The 15845-nt window shown below is 36.9% G+C and overlaps 1 protein-coding gene across 1 annotated transcript in view; it reads right to left on the bottom strand.

Moving 5' to 3' along the window:
• Positions 1-15845, bottom strand: part of DopEcR (G-protein coupled receptor DopEcR) — a 341538-nt gene that overhangs the window by 106421 nt on the left and 219272 nt on the right. Inside the window, exon 2 of the mRNA XM_081764565.1 lies at positions 4773-5575. Within this exon, the coding sequence (XP_081620691.1) occupies positions 4773-4923 (151 nt within the window). The 5' untranslated portion in view covers positions 4924-5575. The remainder of the gene's footprint in view (positions 1-4772; positions 5576-15845) is intronic.

Genomic DNA, 15845 nt, shown 5'->3' on the forward strand with positions numbered 1-15845 from the left:
GAAGAAGAGGATCGTTCCTAGGCATCACGGTTCAGAAGAATTACGAGTACTTTCCATCGCTTGGAGCCTCTCAAGGATTTAACAATCGAGGGATCTTTTTAGACGTCGCAATAAATCTGCTTCTTCCGTACCAGTAGTTTCTACGCTGTACCTCCTCTTCCTCATCTCTCTCTCTCTATCACTCACATACACACACACAGATATATACTTTAGGTCTCCAAAAGCCATGATCTGACCTCTTTTTTTTTTTTCGCCAGAGGTACCCGTTCCTTGGATGCTGTCAGCAACCACCACACTCAAGCGCAAACACAAACAAATGCGTCAAACATTAAAGACAGAGACATTGAGAGAGAGGGAGAGAGAGAGAGAGAGAAAGAGAAAGGGGGAAAGCAATGAAAGTAGGGTACTTGACTAACCAAACTTTATGTTGGACTTACTCTTTGCTTTTTGTGTGTGTTCACCCATTAAAGACACACAATACCTCTAGTATGCGGGCTTCTTTCATATGACATACTTTTTCTCCCTTTCTTGCTTGGACCATACTAGAATCAAAGTACTTATAATGCCACGTATTCAACAAAAGTCTTATATTTTATAATATGGACAAAGTTTTGTCTCTAATGGTCGATATGGATTAGCGCAAGGGCATTTACGTCACATTTCAGATCGCGTTGTAATGTAAAGTATTATACAGCCATACAAAAAAAAAAAAAAAAAAAAAAAAAAATAATTTTAAAAATTCTGTCCAGCGGACCCCAGGCTATGAATTCGATGTATTTTATTACCCAGAATCAAAATTTCGAAAACCCCAGGACAATTGACTATCATTTTTTTATCGGCGAAAAACTTGAACGATTTTGGATAGGGAGGACACAAGTAACACAACCATACAAAGAAACAAAAGTTCTGTGGAACAGTCCCCAGAGTATGGATTCGATGTACTTTTTAACTCCGAATCCAAGTTTCGAAACCCCAGAACGATTGACCGTATCAATTTTTTTTAAATGGATGAAACAAATGTGTATCCTCCCTATCCAAAATCGCTTGTTTATTACCCATAAAAATGACACGGTCATTCATCCTGGGGTTTCGAAATTTGGATTCTGTGTAACAAAATACATCGAATTCATACTCTGGGGTCTGCTGCACCGAACTTTTTGTTTGTTTGTATAACTGTGTAACGTGTATTCTCCCTACTCAAAATCGCTCAAGATTTTCGCCCATAAAAATGACACGGTGAATCATCCTGGGGTTTCGAAATTTGGATTCTGTGTAACAAAATACATCGAATCCATACCCTGGGGTCTGCTGCACCGAACTTTCTTTTTGTATAGCTGTGTAACGTGTATCCTCCCTACTCAAAATCGCTCAAGATTTTCGCCCATAAAAATGACACGGTCAATCATCCTGGGGTTTTCGGAATTTGGATTCTGTGTAACAAAATACATCGAATCCATACCCTGGGGTCTGTTGCACCGAACTTTCTTTTTGTATAGCTGTGTAACGTGTATCCTCCCTACTCAAAATCGCTCAAGATTTTCGCTCATAAAAATGACACGGTCAATCATCCTGGGGTTTTCGGAATTTGGATTCTGTGTAACAAAATACATCGAATCCATATCCCTAGGATCCGCTGCACAGAACTTTCTAATTTTTTTATGTGGCTCTGATTGCTTTTGAACGGCAAAAGAAAAATTCCCATAGGTTAGACCAGGCCCGTATCCAGGGGGCGAATGCAGCGGCCCCGTAAAATTTTCACGGCAGGCTTGCAAATGAACTTTAATATGGCGATGAACTAGAATATGGTTTGGTCGGGACCCCCGTACTTCAGCCGCTCCGCCGCTACATTTTTGGGCTTTCTACCGCCCTGAGTTAGACAAATACCAATTGATATATCTCATCGATATGAACAAAAGGATACTGGTGAGTCTAAATTCTCATGCGTAATTTTCGAGAAAATACAGATTTTTTAAAAATTAATGGCGTACTCAGTGGCGTATTTACGATTTTGTTTCGGGAGGGGCTTTGCTAACTTTCGGGGGGGGCTTTGCCTGGAAATGTGAAAATTCTGCAAGATATTTCATTTACTTTACTATACTAAGTAAGATTTCGTGGGGGGCTTAAGCCCGAAAGCCACCCCCCTAAATACGCCACTGGGCGTACTATAACTACGCCATCTATTAAGGCAAAACTAATACTGAAGTATACTATAATGTATGGTAGACATGGAATGCTAGTTGTTTCTTTTCTCTTACCTTTCATTATCAAACGTTCTTTGTACACTGTGCCATAGGTGCCAACTTTGTGGGGCAGGACATTTTTGACCCCCCAATATTTAAAGGTGGGGTCCTCGCCCCCCCAATATAATCCAGTCGAGGAAGAATTAACAAAGAGGAGCAATAATTTCTGTAGTAAACTTCGTCGTGCCTTCATTTCAATATTAGGAACAGCCTTCTTATTCGATAAAAAAATGCCGTTTTCAAAATGGTGTTTTTAATAGAGCACTGAAGCTTCTACTAACACTCTGGCAGCACTGATATGAAAAGTAAAGATCAATGTGGTGCGCAAAGTTGCAATGAAGTTCCCAAATTTTGAACTTTAATTTGTTTTAATGCCTTTAAGCGAATTTGACTTAGGTCGTGAATTTTGCAGCGGAGCGGATGCAATGGAGCAGTGGACCGAGATATGAGGGTGGGAAGGGGGCTAGCATCAAGCAGTTGATAGAAAACAGCTGAATATGATGATATATTTATTCATTGTTTGCCCCCCCCCAATATTTTCTTCAAGTCGGCGCTTATGCACTGTGCTACAGATAAGTAGGTACTTCTAAATAATAGCTCTTTTCTCTATGATTTGGGACCTCATGCGCGTAGCAGGGCGGAAGTCTTCAAGGCTTCTATTCAAACCGGAAGTGACAGAAATCAACCACTTTTGGTTTTAACGTTGATCGTTATAGAGTAAAAAACGGTAATAGATAACGAGAAGCGAACATTATATTCCATCTCTTCCTTTAATCTCTCTACTAAAGGCCGGAAGTGGTAGAAATCTACTACCACTTCCGGTTTCAATATTAATTGAGGAAATATCAATACATACAAACCAAACTCTTTCACGTGATGTATATGTGACACTGTTTCTTGTTAATATTTGTATCTGGAACCTAATATATATAAAATTTCATTTGTGTATAACAAAACTTCATTTTCATAGATAAAGAGAGATTAAAAATGAAATGAAATATTTAGATTTACGTCCCACGGTTATGCCGGTTAGGCTAAAGGACACGGTGATGATGAGAAAATGAATGAAATGGTGGAATGAAGAAAGTGGGAGGAAACGGGAGAACTCCGAGAAACCCCACGAGCACGGTGTTTGTCCACCACAAAGTCCATACGGGATCGAACCAAGGACCCCAAGCACCGTAGGTGAACGCTCTAACACTGAGCACCCGCGCCCCCGAAGGGACATTTAAGTACAGCTGAAGAGGAAAAAGTAAATTTACTATATTAACATCATACTTAATTTGAAAGAAAAGAGAAAAATATTTCTCCGTATAAATTAATGAATTGTTGAAAAAAGATGGCGAAGGTACTTTATACACTCTTAAGGTAAAAGCAAATCAGCCTATTTGTGACAAATAACTTACATTGCCACGCATTAATTTTGTATCATAATGGGTCATAATGAGTGGTACTTTGGTAAATGATTGTTTTCCCAGTGGAACGGACTAGGATCATTATCATGATCCCTGACAATGGAACAGTGTAGATCGATCCAACAAGATATATGTGTGTACATTGTACAGGGTTAGCATAAATGATTAATTTGTTCTGAAAAGGCCATATTTTCAAAAGTATTACACATACACACATGAAATATATATGAAAAGAACCATAAATTCGCCAAGTTTGTACTATGTGGTAGAGTGGCAGTATGAGGTTAGTACCTGTCGGAAATGGACGTAAAGCAAGAAAAAAAAGTTTTCGTGAGCTTGAATATGCCTGATGTTTGTCTGTTATAGCTGTACAACGCGCTTTCAAAAGAGAGTATGGAAAAGAATTGCCATTAAAAAGAAAAGTATTTTGCAGTGGTATCGGCAATTCAAGGACGTTGCTTGCTTGTGTTAAGTTAAAAGCATCTGGCCTCCCAGATCTCCTGATTTAACGCCCTGCAACTTCTTCCTGTGGGGGTACATTAAGGATCTTGTTTACGTACTTTAACCACCGCAATCCTTGTCGAGCTCAAAGAACGCATCAGTACTTCAGTGCAGACAATTGACAGGACTATTCTACCAACTGTACGGAACGAGCTTGTGTATCGTCTGGACGTGTGTCGTGTCACCAAAGGGGGCATATATTGAACATTTGTAGAGGATGGATAAACTTAGTGAGTTTGTGGTTCCTTTCATATATCTTTTATCTGTGTATGTGTTATACTTCTGAAAATATAGCCTTTCTAAAATAAATGAATCATTTACGCTAGCCCTGTACAATAAATGCCTATATTGAGAAATTGTTCGACCCAACATGAAAATTTCCTGTAGGTCAGAGACAAGTCGTATGTAATCTCTTTGCAAGGACTAACGACAAAGCAGTTGTTTCATGGTCCAACGAATGTCATTTAATGGTAATTTACTCCGTTGGGTAAAACCAACATGTGACGACGGAATTTGTTAACACTATCTGGCCATTTTCACTGCTGAGAGAAAATAGTTCAAATTAACTTAATTCTATTAAGAAAAAAAAAAGAGAATTGTCCAATGGCCTACTTACCATGAGTAGTGAGAAAGGTAGCAATGATGAGAACATTGGAAACGATGATGGCTACCCCGATGATGAGAATAATTCCAGCTTGAGTTAAGGTCTCCAGTGTGAAGGATGATGTACCGTAGTAGACACTGTAATCCCCGTATCCAGGGTACATTCTCGCCCGAGCGAGCAACAGCTAATGGAGAAACAGATGAAAGGACGAAAAAAATAGTAGCTTTGAAAACAAAAATGGAGAGAGACAGACAGAGAGAGAGAAAACAACGAAGAATCACTAAGCGAGCGTCGGTCGCTACACCGGGCGTACAACAGTCACAGTTCTGTCACTTGCGTTCACTTTGGGCTTCCACACGACGATGTACGGCAGCACAGCAAGGCTCAGGCACAGAATGTTACTCACTAGTGTATTAATAAGAAAGTTATCTATACACGCCCGCTGGTAGAAGTCTTGATGGTAAGGTTCTTCGGTTGGCAACCGCAACGTCGTGTTAGGCGTCGTCTTAGATTCGTCCTTCCTATTGACTCTAGTGTTAGTATTATTATTGTTATTATTGGTTATTATAGTAGCAGTAGTAATAAGAGTATTAATAGTAACAGTAATAGTAGTATTGTTCTCGATTGTCGAAGTAATCCCTGCGGTCGAAAAAGCTTCGGCCAGGGTCTTAATTATGACTAAAGGGGGTCCGGAGTTAGGGGGGTCTGCCCTTGGGGCGGGGGTTGGTGTGGGAACAGGGCAATCCCCCCAAGGCCCCACCATTGTTTGTCAAGTCCACTATCACCTGCACTTCCTGCTCTCTTTCCTCATCTACCTGAAAAGAGAAAGAGTGAAAAAATCATTAATACACATGTTTAAGAAAAGAACAAAGATATTTGGAAAGTACAAATATAGTTCTAAATATATTTTAGAATTCACGTCTCTAAATCATCTTTCGTAGCATTTATCTTTCCTCTACCCTATCTTAACCTTTCATGTTCTTGTTACTTTCTACTATTTACACAGTTGTGAATTATTTTGCATGCTTAAATAGGGGCTGTGGTGGCTCAGTGGTAGAGCCTTAACCTCTGTGGCGTGGGGTCTCTGGTTGGATTTAAGCTGGGACCAACTTGGCTTTGTGGCAGACAAGCACTATGTATGTGAATTTTCTTCGGGTTTCTCCCGTTTCTTCCCTCTTTCTTCATTCTTATCATCACCGTGTTTTTTAGTCTATCTGGCATCCGCGGGACGTAAAACTGAAAGAGTGCATGCTTTAATGGTGCATGCAAGGTTCGTACTACTAATAAAATTGTGCTATTTTACATTACAAGCTGTTAGGGTAATATACATTCAGTTTATTACATTCAAGACGGGCTATACAGGGTCCCTGGTTACAAAAAATAACACGAACGAAAAAAGACACACTTCTGTAGTGTTTTAGTGCTAAACTTACTTATGCATTAAGGGCCTTATACAGAGTCCACTGTAACCAATAACCGTGAAAATAAGTGCCTCCTACCATGAAAAATATACGGTTTACCGTTTTTCTAAAATAATGGTAGGAGACCGTTTTCCTTTCAGATACTTGTGTCGGGCATGCGCATTGGAAAGAAAAAGCACATGTTCGAAGTGAGAATTGATGGCGCGTAGGTTCGGATGTGTTGTGCTTTGTTTTGTTTTGTTTCTTTCTTTTGTTTGTTTGTTTGTGTGTTTAGTGTGTGATTTTTTGGTGTGATATATACAGTAGGCCTACTACTGTTGAAGGTATCATGGAAATTCAACATTAAGCAAGGTAATGTATGGGAAAGCACCATGTTAATATTTGAACTTTGATCGGTGATAAACAAAACTTGAGTTGGCTATCGTGGCAAGCAGATCGCTCCAAAGTGCAACGATTAGAAACCAAGAAGCTGCTGGATGTATAAAGTCTTATGATAATGCAGCCAACTACGAGTGGTGGTGAAGCTAGAATTAGAATCACAATGTTGAAATACTTAAAAAAAAAAAAAAGAAAAAAAGAAACTTTTAGGAAAAGTGCTGCGTAGTTTACCGTACTTAGTACAGCATTACATAAATTGTGTTGCATCAACTGGAATTTTTTGTTACAGAAATAAAAGTATACTGTCACTCATGTGTGTCCGAAGGAGGGACAAGGGGTCGCTCCCTAGCTAATGAAAACGTATTGAATTTCTTAATACGAATAAAAAATATCAAATGTAATAGGGTATATAGTAACCAGGGAGTTGAGTCCCCTAGAAAATTTTCATCGGCGCTCATGCTGTCATTATTTTTTCTGGATAGATGAATTGTTAGATTTGAAAAATATTTCTGTAAATGTTTTTATCTTTAATTTTGTTCTGAGTACCTATAATCTGTTCGGGTGTCTTGTTAATACATTTGAGCGTTTAATAAATATGCAAAAGTTCGATACTCTGGAAGTTTGGTGACTTTTTTTCTTTTAAGCATTGATGCCACTGTTACACAATTATGCAAACACGTATTTATTAATTTGGGATAGCGGATCCTGGATACTATAGACAGTGTTGTGAGAAGTCATATGGTTTTACACTTGTTTAGTCGTACTTCTGTTCATTCTAAGCTATGTTGTCGGGTGCCTGCTTGGTTATCTGAAATCGTAATAATGCGACTAATCGAATGAATCGCTGATTAGAGTATTTGAGGTCTATTAGTCTACTGGTACTCATAGCGAACATACATGCAATAAAGCTAGTCTTAACACTGCAACAGAATATCGATTTATGAATATCTTAAAAGGACATGGATGTTTGCTCCAACTAGATCTTCAAAGCGTGCGAAAACTCAGCTATAAAATTCAAGAAGTAGTTTTTTTTGTATGTAAAATCGAATCCTCTTCTGGTGTTTTGTTCAATACATGAGAAAATTGGTAATTTTGAAAAGAAAAAGCAATGTATGTTCAAGATGATATCAGAACAAGGGTTCGGTATTACAAACTAAGAATTAATTTCAACTTTTATTCTTATGGATATTATGCACGTCGTAGGTGCAATGCTTGTTTCGTTCCGTTTTGTGTTTTCGTGGACCAGTGTGCACTCTAGTTGCATCCATCCAGGAAAAATTATTGCTAGCCAGTGTGTGTACTGATACAGTTTCCAGCAATTCGATGAAAATTGGGTCAATATATATTGCCCAGCAAGAATTATTACTGGATCTAACAAGAGGGCATGCTGGACCGGCAAGGACCTCTAGATAGGGAATGGGTGTGATAATTACCGTAAATCTTGTACGGTAATAACACACCTGTGCTTTTTTCTTAAAAAAAAAAAAAAAAAAAAAAACGACCCCTAAATATTACGGTAAATTACCGTAAAATATACGGTACCAAATTTGTTCCTTAACACGGTCAATATTATTTTGCTTCTAAATATACGGTGTGCCGTTTTTATATTTAAAAAAAAAAAAAAAAAACGGTGGTCCGTAAAATTTAGGGTAATCGGATGGCAGCGAGAGTTGACGGTAATCGGTCAGTAAATTTAAGGCGAAATTTTTTAGTGTCGTTCTGACACATGATTAGTGCCATAGTAAAGAGTTCGACTAACATATGTTTCCTGCAGTAGTCAGACCTTTAGTATGACGCTAATCATACGTCAAAACGACTCTGTATAAGGTGGTAAATATTTTAATTCATATTAGACTTTACTACATATCACAACAAAGCACAATAAAAGTATCCTGTACTATACGACCAGACATATCACAACGCTGAGCGGTTGCTTGAGCGAACTCGGTCAATGCATTCGCCTGGATTAATAAGCATAAGAGTAAGTACTATGGGTGTTATGTAGAGTCGTTTTGACGCGTGATTAGTGCCATACTAAAGGGTTCGACTACCATATGTTTCCTGCCGTAGTCAGGTTTTTAGTATGACGCTAATGATACTTCAAAACGACTCTGCATACGGCGGTATGCGTCTTAAGTGTGTCACAAACGGCTATGTTAATTGTGTCAAGCAGGTAGGAAATTGTTTTGAACTCACTGCGCCCCTGACGTTGAACTTCAGTGACGTTTTTCAACTTGAAATGCCAATTTTGAAATGAACCTCGTTCCTCATATATGAAAAAGTGTACCGGCCATTTTATTTCACTATCATACGTCATATGTTACACTCATGAGAGTACTGACATCTGTTGAGGAAACATCATATTACATGCTGTAATGATAGTTTAATTAAACTTCGGAGACAACACGCAGATGCCATCTTTAAAATAGTATACCCTATATACGCTTTTGTGGACTCTGTTTAATAAATAAAAGTTTACAACGAAAATATTGTGTCGTTTATATCAGTCATGAAATATACCTTAAGAGGCCTCATCCCGGCGAAATTAAAATACCGCTAATTTTACAGTAATTAGGTGATATCTTCAAATAGATAAAAGATAATCGAAATGCGGAACAAGAGCGCCCTAGACAATATAATTTTACATGAGAAACCGTTATCATGACTCACTTATCTGCTTTCGATTTCGAGCCATTTTGAAAATCGGCATTTATTTTCGCGTTTCTGAACACTTGAAAACGGAAAGTCACTAGGTGACTTTTGAAAACGGTACCTCACGCAAAATAATATTGTCTAGAGCGCTCTTGTTCCACATTTCAATTATATTTTATCTATTTGAAGATATCACATAATTACTGCAAATTAGCGGTATTTTAATTTCGCCGGGATGAGGCCTCTTAACCAAGGTAATTTGGCAATAAGCACTTTATAGTTTTTACAGTGAACACAGAAAAATGTGATTTTTAAAATAGGACTAAATAATTTCATTATTTCTTACTAGCAGCGTTCACCCCGCTTCGCTGCGGTCACCCCGGAACGCAATAAACGTTGTTACTTAGATAATTTTTACTTTTTCGCTTTCAAGTGATATGATAAAAACCATAGAAGATTGCATTAAATGTTAACATTATATCGCCTGTCATTTATGTTAACCCGCCCCGCTTCGCTGCGGTCACCCCGGAACGCAATAAACTTTGTTACTTAGATAATTTTTACTTTTTCGCTTTCAAGTGATTGCAGTAAATGTTAACATTATAGCGCCTGTCATTTATGTTAACCCGCCGAGTGACACGGTCATGCGGGTTGCATATAAATACGTTTATTTTTACCTATGATGATCTAACAAAGGATTTGTACGTTATGGACACTTGAATGGTCAATTATCTCAAGACACTGGTAATTAAAAATTAAAGTGATATGATAAAAACCATCTAGGGTCCAAATCCTAATAACCCCCCAAAAATAAAAGAAATTGGTTCAGCCGTATTAGCGTGATGAGGGAACAAAGGATTTGTACGTTCTCTTTTATATATATAGATTATTCTTCCGGAAGTTATCCATAGGTAATTGATGGCGTGACAGTTTGGATATGTAAATATTTTGTTGCTTAAACTAGTTAGGTTTATTTAGACATTAAATATCTAGGTTAGAATTGGATTGGTAATGGCAACACTGTGGGTGTACGAGTATGACTAACATTCCGACTCGATGTTTGCAGTGAGTGAAGCAAGCAAAGAAAAGACAAAGGGAAAAATATTGTGATAATTACTTTAACCCACAAATTTTAAGTAACATATAGGAATGGAGATTGCATTGTGGTTACTGTATTTATACAGTATTTTTATTGCCTGTACGATGCACGGTCAAAACAAAGCTACCGTACAGAAAAATGGGTGAGTTTGAAGTTGTAAATTTGAAACAAAAAAAAAAAAAAAATTATTAAATCTAGTGAAAAATTAAGATGAATTGTCATTAGACAGTTTTCTCTATCTTCAAAATTTTTGAAATTTGAGTTTTTTTGAACTTCTACGACTCCATGGCATCGTCAAAAATAACTTAACCCTCTATAGCCTGCGTAATCAATTGTAACATCAAGACACGCCCGCGTAGTCTCACTCCGCAATATTTATTTATCTTATTTTAATGTGTATTTTGTTTTGAAACGATATTAAATTGCTTAATATTTTCTTTGCAATGTTTCTGATAATTCACCACGTATATTTTACAGCACAAACTCCTTTAACAGTTCTAAGAAAACTGAAATTTCTCTATCCGCGGAGTCTTACTCCGCGGGGCGTGCTACGGCGTCTTTTAAATAATAATAATAATAATAAAACAAGTCTTCGGTTCCAATTCCTCTCCTTTGGTGAAGTAGATCACTATTATACTCACGTTCACAATGGAAGCTATTAATGTTTAACTGCTACTTTTATTCGCTTGGTTGTCTCAGTTTGACTTTAATACAAAAAAAAAAAAAAAAAAATCATAGGATAGAAGTTTGGAATTATTTGACGTTGCGGGACCATTGCGGAAAACCAGTTGAATACCGCGAAGAAATTTAAGTGTTTTCAACTGGACTTATGTGAGTGCAGAGAAACGTTGCATAAATGGATGATGGATATCCGACGTGAATTATCTGCGTTTGAACGCAGGACGATAGTTGATGCTAGACGAATGGGACATTCGATTACAGAGATGGTTCGGACATTGAACTTTTCTCGCTCCTGGATTGTGAATACCTCACTAGAAGCATTGCCACGCATTAGTAAAAACGCAGTGGTCGTCCATGTGTGCTGAATGACTGTGACCGCTGGACAGATTTGCCCGGGCAAACAGACAAGCACCAATGGGTGAACTGACAGTACGAATCAATGTGGAACGTTCCAAGAACGTGTCTCCGAGGTCAGTAGAGCGTAATTTAGTCTCCATACCGTATCGCAGACTCAAAAACAATACCAGTGCCGCTACTAACCTCTGACCACTTACGAGGGCTCGGGAACATGTGGGTTGGGCCTTAGCTAACTGGCAACGTGTTGCGTGGTAAGATGAGTTGCGCTGAAGTTAGTACGCGGGGATGGTAGGGTTCAGGTGTGGCATATAGCCCCTGAGGCCATGGTTCCAAGTTCTCAACCAAGATGATGATGGTCCCGTAATGATTTAAAGTGTGTTTACATGGCATGGTTTGTGTTCTCTGTTTCGCTTGAACCAGACATTGGCCGGTAATGGTTATATTCAGCTGTTTGGTAACTATCTTTAGCTATTTATCGACTTCATGTATCCTGCCAATAATACAACTTTCAATGATGATTATGTGCCATGTATCGGGCTGCAGAGGTGCGCGACTGATTTAAGGGACATTCTTGGTACTTTCAGCGCATGATTTGGGCTCTAAAATTTCCGCACATGAACCCTATCGAGCACATGTGAGATATCATCGAACGGATCATCTGTACCCAGGATACTTCACCTGGAACAACCACCGAGTGTTGCAAGTCAATTGAGGATTGCAAGACTGCATAGCTCTCCAGGAACTACCAGCAATATGTCACGTCTCTGCCACGTCAAGTTCCTGCACTTCGCTATGTTCGAAGGATTTCCGTACATAGGTATTCCATGATTTAGACACTGAAGTGTATTTATAATATATTTTCAATGTATTGCACATTGTAATGCAATGCTACATTTATTATTATTATTATTATTATTATTATTATTATTAATAATACTTAATACTACTACTACTACTACTACTACTACTACTACTACTACTACTACTACTACTACTACTACTACTACTACTACTACTACTACTACTAATAATAATAATAATAATAATAATAATAATAATAATATGCAGTGTACGGTAACAGTACAATCTCCAGTACAATTTTTGCTATGTTAAAAATTTCCAGTCGTTGTAATAGTTTAATATGCTCCATACACTAAGTAGCCTTGGTTGTCACTTGACAAGTAACAGTCATTTGATCGTACTACTAATGACGTACCGCAAGAAACGTGAACAGAAACACGTAGTTGTTTTGATTCGCCTATATTGCAGTAGCAACCCGCTAACTTAAGAGTTTAAAAATAATATTACTTAATATTTCCATAATTTTAAGTTGATATTAATAGAAAAATACATAGTTTTTTTAAAAGTAATGAAGAATATTTTATTAAAAGAAATACATTCATATAAGCTATTAGAATTCATGTATATAATCTTTACTTTGTTAAATTGTACAGGGTGGCGCCGAGTTGACTGACACATTTCAAACTTGAATATTGCGCAGGCGTAATAACTTATATTGGTTGGCGTGGTGGGAACCGAAAGAGTAAAGAGCGCCACGTTATATGATCAGTCGCAATGGAGTATTGGAACACAGAACTTAGCGTTATGTTACCTCAGTTCGTAGTTATTACGAAACTAAGTCTGTGCCAGAAGTGCGAAATTTTAATGTTGGTCGATATGGTAAAGTTCCGTTTCGTACCATATTGATTTGGATGAAGAAGTTTGAAAAGACTGGTAGTGTGTTAGATGTGAAACATGAAGCTCCTGAGAACTTGCAGAAACCAACATTAAACTTTCGTCTTAAAATAAAAAAATAAAAAAAAAGACTTTGCACTTCTAACACAGCCTTAGTTTCATAATAACTACGAACTGAGGAAAAACGATGTTCTGAGTTCCAATGATCCAGTGCGACAGACCATATAACGTGGCGACCTTTACCCTTTCGATTCCCACCCCACCAACCAAAATAAGTTATTACTCCTGCGCGATATTCAAGTTTTAAATGTGTCAGTCGGCTCGGCACCACCCTGTATAATCAATGATTTATGTAATCAATAACTCTACGACATTCTTAATTATAGTGTGTGATACTCAATTTAGTTTAATTTGGCTCCATTTCCTTCTTTTCTTGGAACAATATTCAATCTAACAGGACTCAAGGGCTCGATAACCACTTGAGAAACGCTGGTATAGGCTATAACGGAAAAAGATCTACATAAATGATACAAATGAAGTATTCGTGTTCAGCATAATGATATTAGCAGATGATGCTATAATTAAGTCGTCATATTGACATTATATTGGGAAGAAAACTAACATTTACATTCATATGGTGGGAGATAATTGATTGCAAAGTAGAACGGCTTCAATATTATAGATTTTAAACTCTGTGGCTGCTAAGGAAAATAATTACAGTTGTGATTGTTTTATTAGCTAGTAACATAGCATTAATGAATTCATGAATATCAAATTTGGAGAATACGTCAAAGAGGGTTTCGTGTCATTATATTGTGCTTATGATTTTAGAATGTCAAGAGAATCTTGTTCGGTCGGGAAACGAAAAGTAGCATGAATGAACTTGTTTAAATTTAAGTCTAATGCTCGTAGATTAGATTAGTAGTCTATGGGTCTCTGGATTAATTTGGAACTTAAGCAAACATAAGTATCTGATATTGTAACATTTACCTTTTACAAAAGATCTTTGAATGTTCCTGCATATTGCTTTCTTCACATTTTGAAAGTGTGGTTGTTCAAATGTAATAAGACTTTACTCAAAATATTTAGTTTAAATTTTTGCAGAGTTTCCGTACGTATTTGAAAAAAAAAATCATTAAATTTCCATAAGAATTTACTAAAATGTTTCAATTAAGTTTCCACTACAATGTACTGGAAATATTCGGTTAAATTCCAACAAGAATGTATCAATAGTCTCAATAAATTTCCATAAGAATTTACTAAAACATTTTGTTTAACTTTTATAAGAATTTACTAAAAATTTCGTTTAAAATTCCATAGCAACTTACCAAAAATATTTTGCCAAATTTCCACGAATTCACTAAAACGTTTTAATAAACTTCCTGAAGAATTCACCGAAATATCGTTTTAAATTTTTATGAGAATTTTCTTAAAACATTTTATTAAATTTCCATAAGAATTTTCTAAAATAATCGTTTAAATTTTCAAAAAATTACTGAAAATATTTCGTTAAATTTTTATAAGAGTTTGCTAAAAGAAACTTAAGTCTCCATAAGAGTTTACTAAAAATATATATATGTTTTTTATTTGTTAAATAATTTACTAAAATATTCCGGTTCCATGTGAATACTCGTTGATAACATCGAATACTAAATCATCGACAGAACGTTTCATCAACTGTACATTTAATCGACAGTACATAAAATCAACGGTGCATTTCATTTACGGTTCATAACATCGACACCCAAATCCAATCGGATAACCAATTCCTCTACAACCAATTCATTGAGTTTTCGAAGCTTGAAGTTGAACCAGTTGTGACAGACAGGGTAATTTATAAAGGAGTTTTCGAAGCTTGAAGTTGAACCAGTTGTGATAGACAGGGTAAATTTATAAAGGAGTTTTCGAAGCTTGAAGTTGAAACAGTTGTGACAGACAGGGTAAATTTATAATTTATAAAAGAGTTTTCGAAGCTTAAAGTTGAACCAGTTGTGATAGACAGGGTAATTTATAAAGGAGTTTTCGAAGCTTGAAGTTGAAACAGTTGTGACAGACAGGGTAAATTTATAAAGGAGTTTTCGAAGCTTGAAGTTGAACCAGTTGTGACAGACAAGGTAAATTTGTAAAGGAGTTTTCGAAGCTTGAAGTTGAACCAGTTGTGACAGACAGGGAAAATTTATAAAGGAGTTTTCGAAGCTTGAAGTTGAACCAGTTGTGACAGACAAGGTAAATTTATAAAGGAGTTTCCGAAGCTTGAAGTTGAACCAGTTGTGACAGACAGGGTAAATTTATAAAGGAGTTTTCGAAGCTTGAAGTTGAACCAGTTGTGACAGACAGGGTAAATTTATAAAGGAGTTTTCGAAGCTTGAAGTTGAACCAGTTGTGACAGACAGGGTAAATTTATAAAGGAGTTTTCGAAGCTTGAAGTTGAACTAGTTGTGACAGACAGGGTAAATTTATAAAGGAGTTTTCGAAGCTTGAAGTTGAACTAGTTGTGACAGACAGGGTAAATTTATAAAGGAGTTTTCGAAGCTTGAAGTTGAACCAGTTGTGACAGACAGGGTAAATTTATAAAGGAGTTTTCGAAGCTTGAAGTTGAACCAGTTGTGACAGACAGGGTAAATTTATAAAGGAGTTTTCGAAGCTTGAAGTTGAACCAGATGTGACAGACAGGGTAAATTTATAAAGGAGTTTTCGAAGCTTGAAGTTGAAACAATTGTATGTATCTCCCAAATAAAATGTCATTTTCACAATTTCCTAGAAAACCGTCCGGTTCATTTTAGGGCCCGAAAAAGCGGGATA

Source organism: Thermobia domestica, chromosome 7 (assembly GCF_964235325.1).
Source record: "Thermobia domestica chromosome 7, izTheDome1.hap1.1, whole genome shotgun sequence".
NCBI classification, from domain to species: Eukaryota; Metazoa; Arthropoda; class Insecta; order Zygentoma; family Lepismatidae; genus Thermobia; species Thermobia domestica.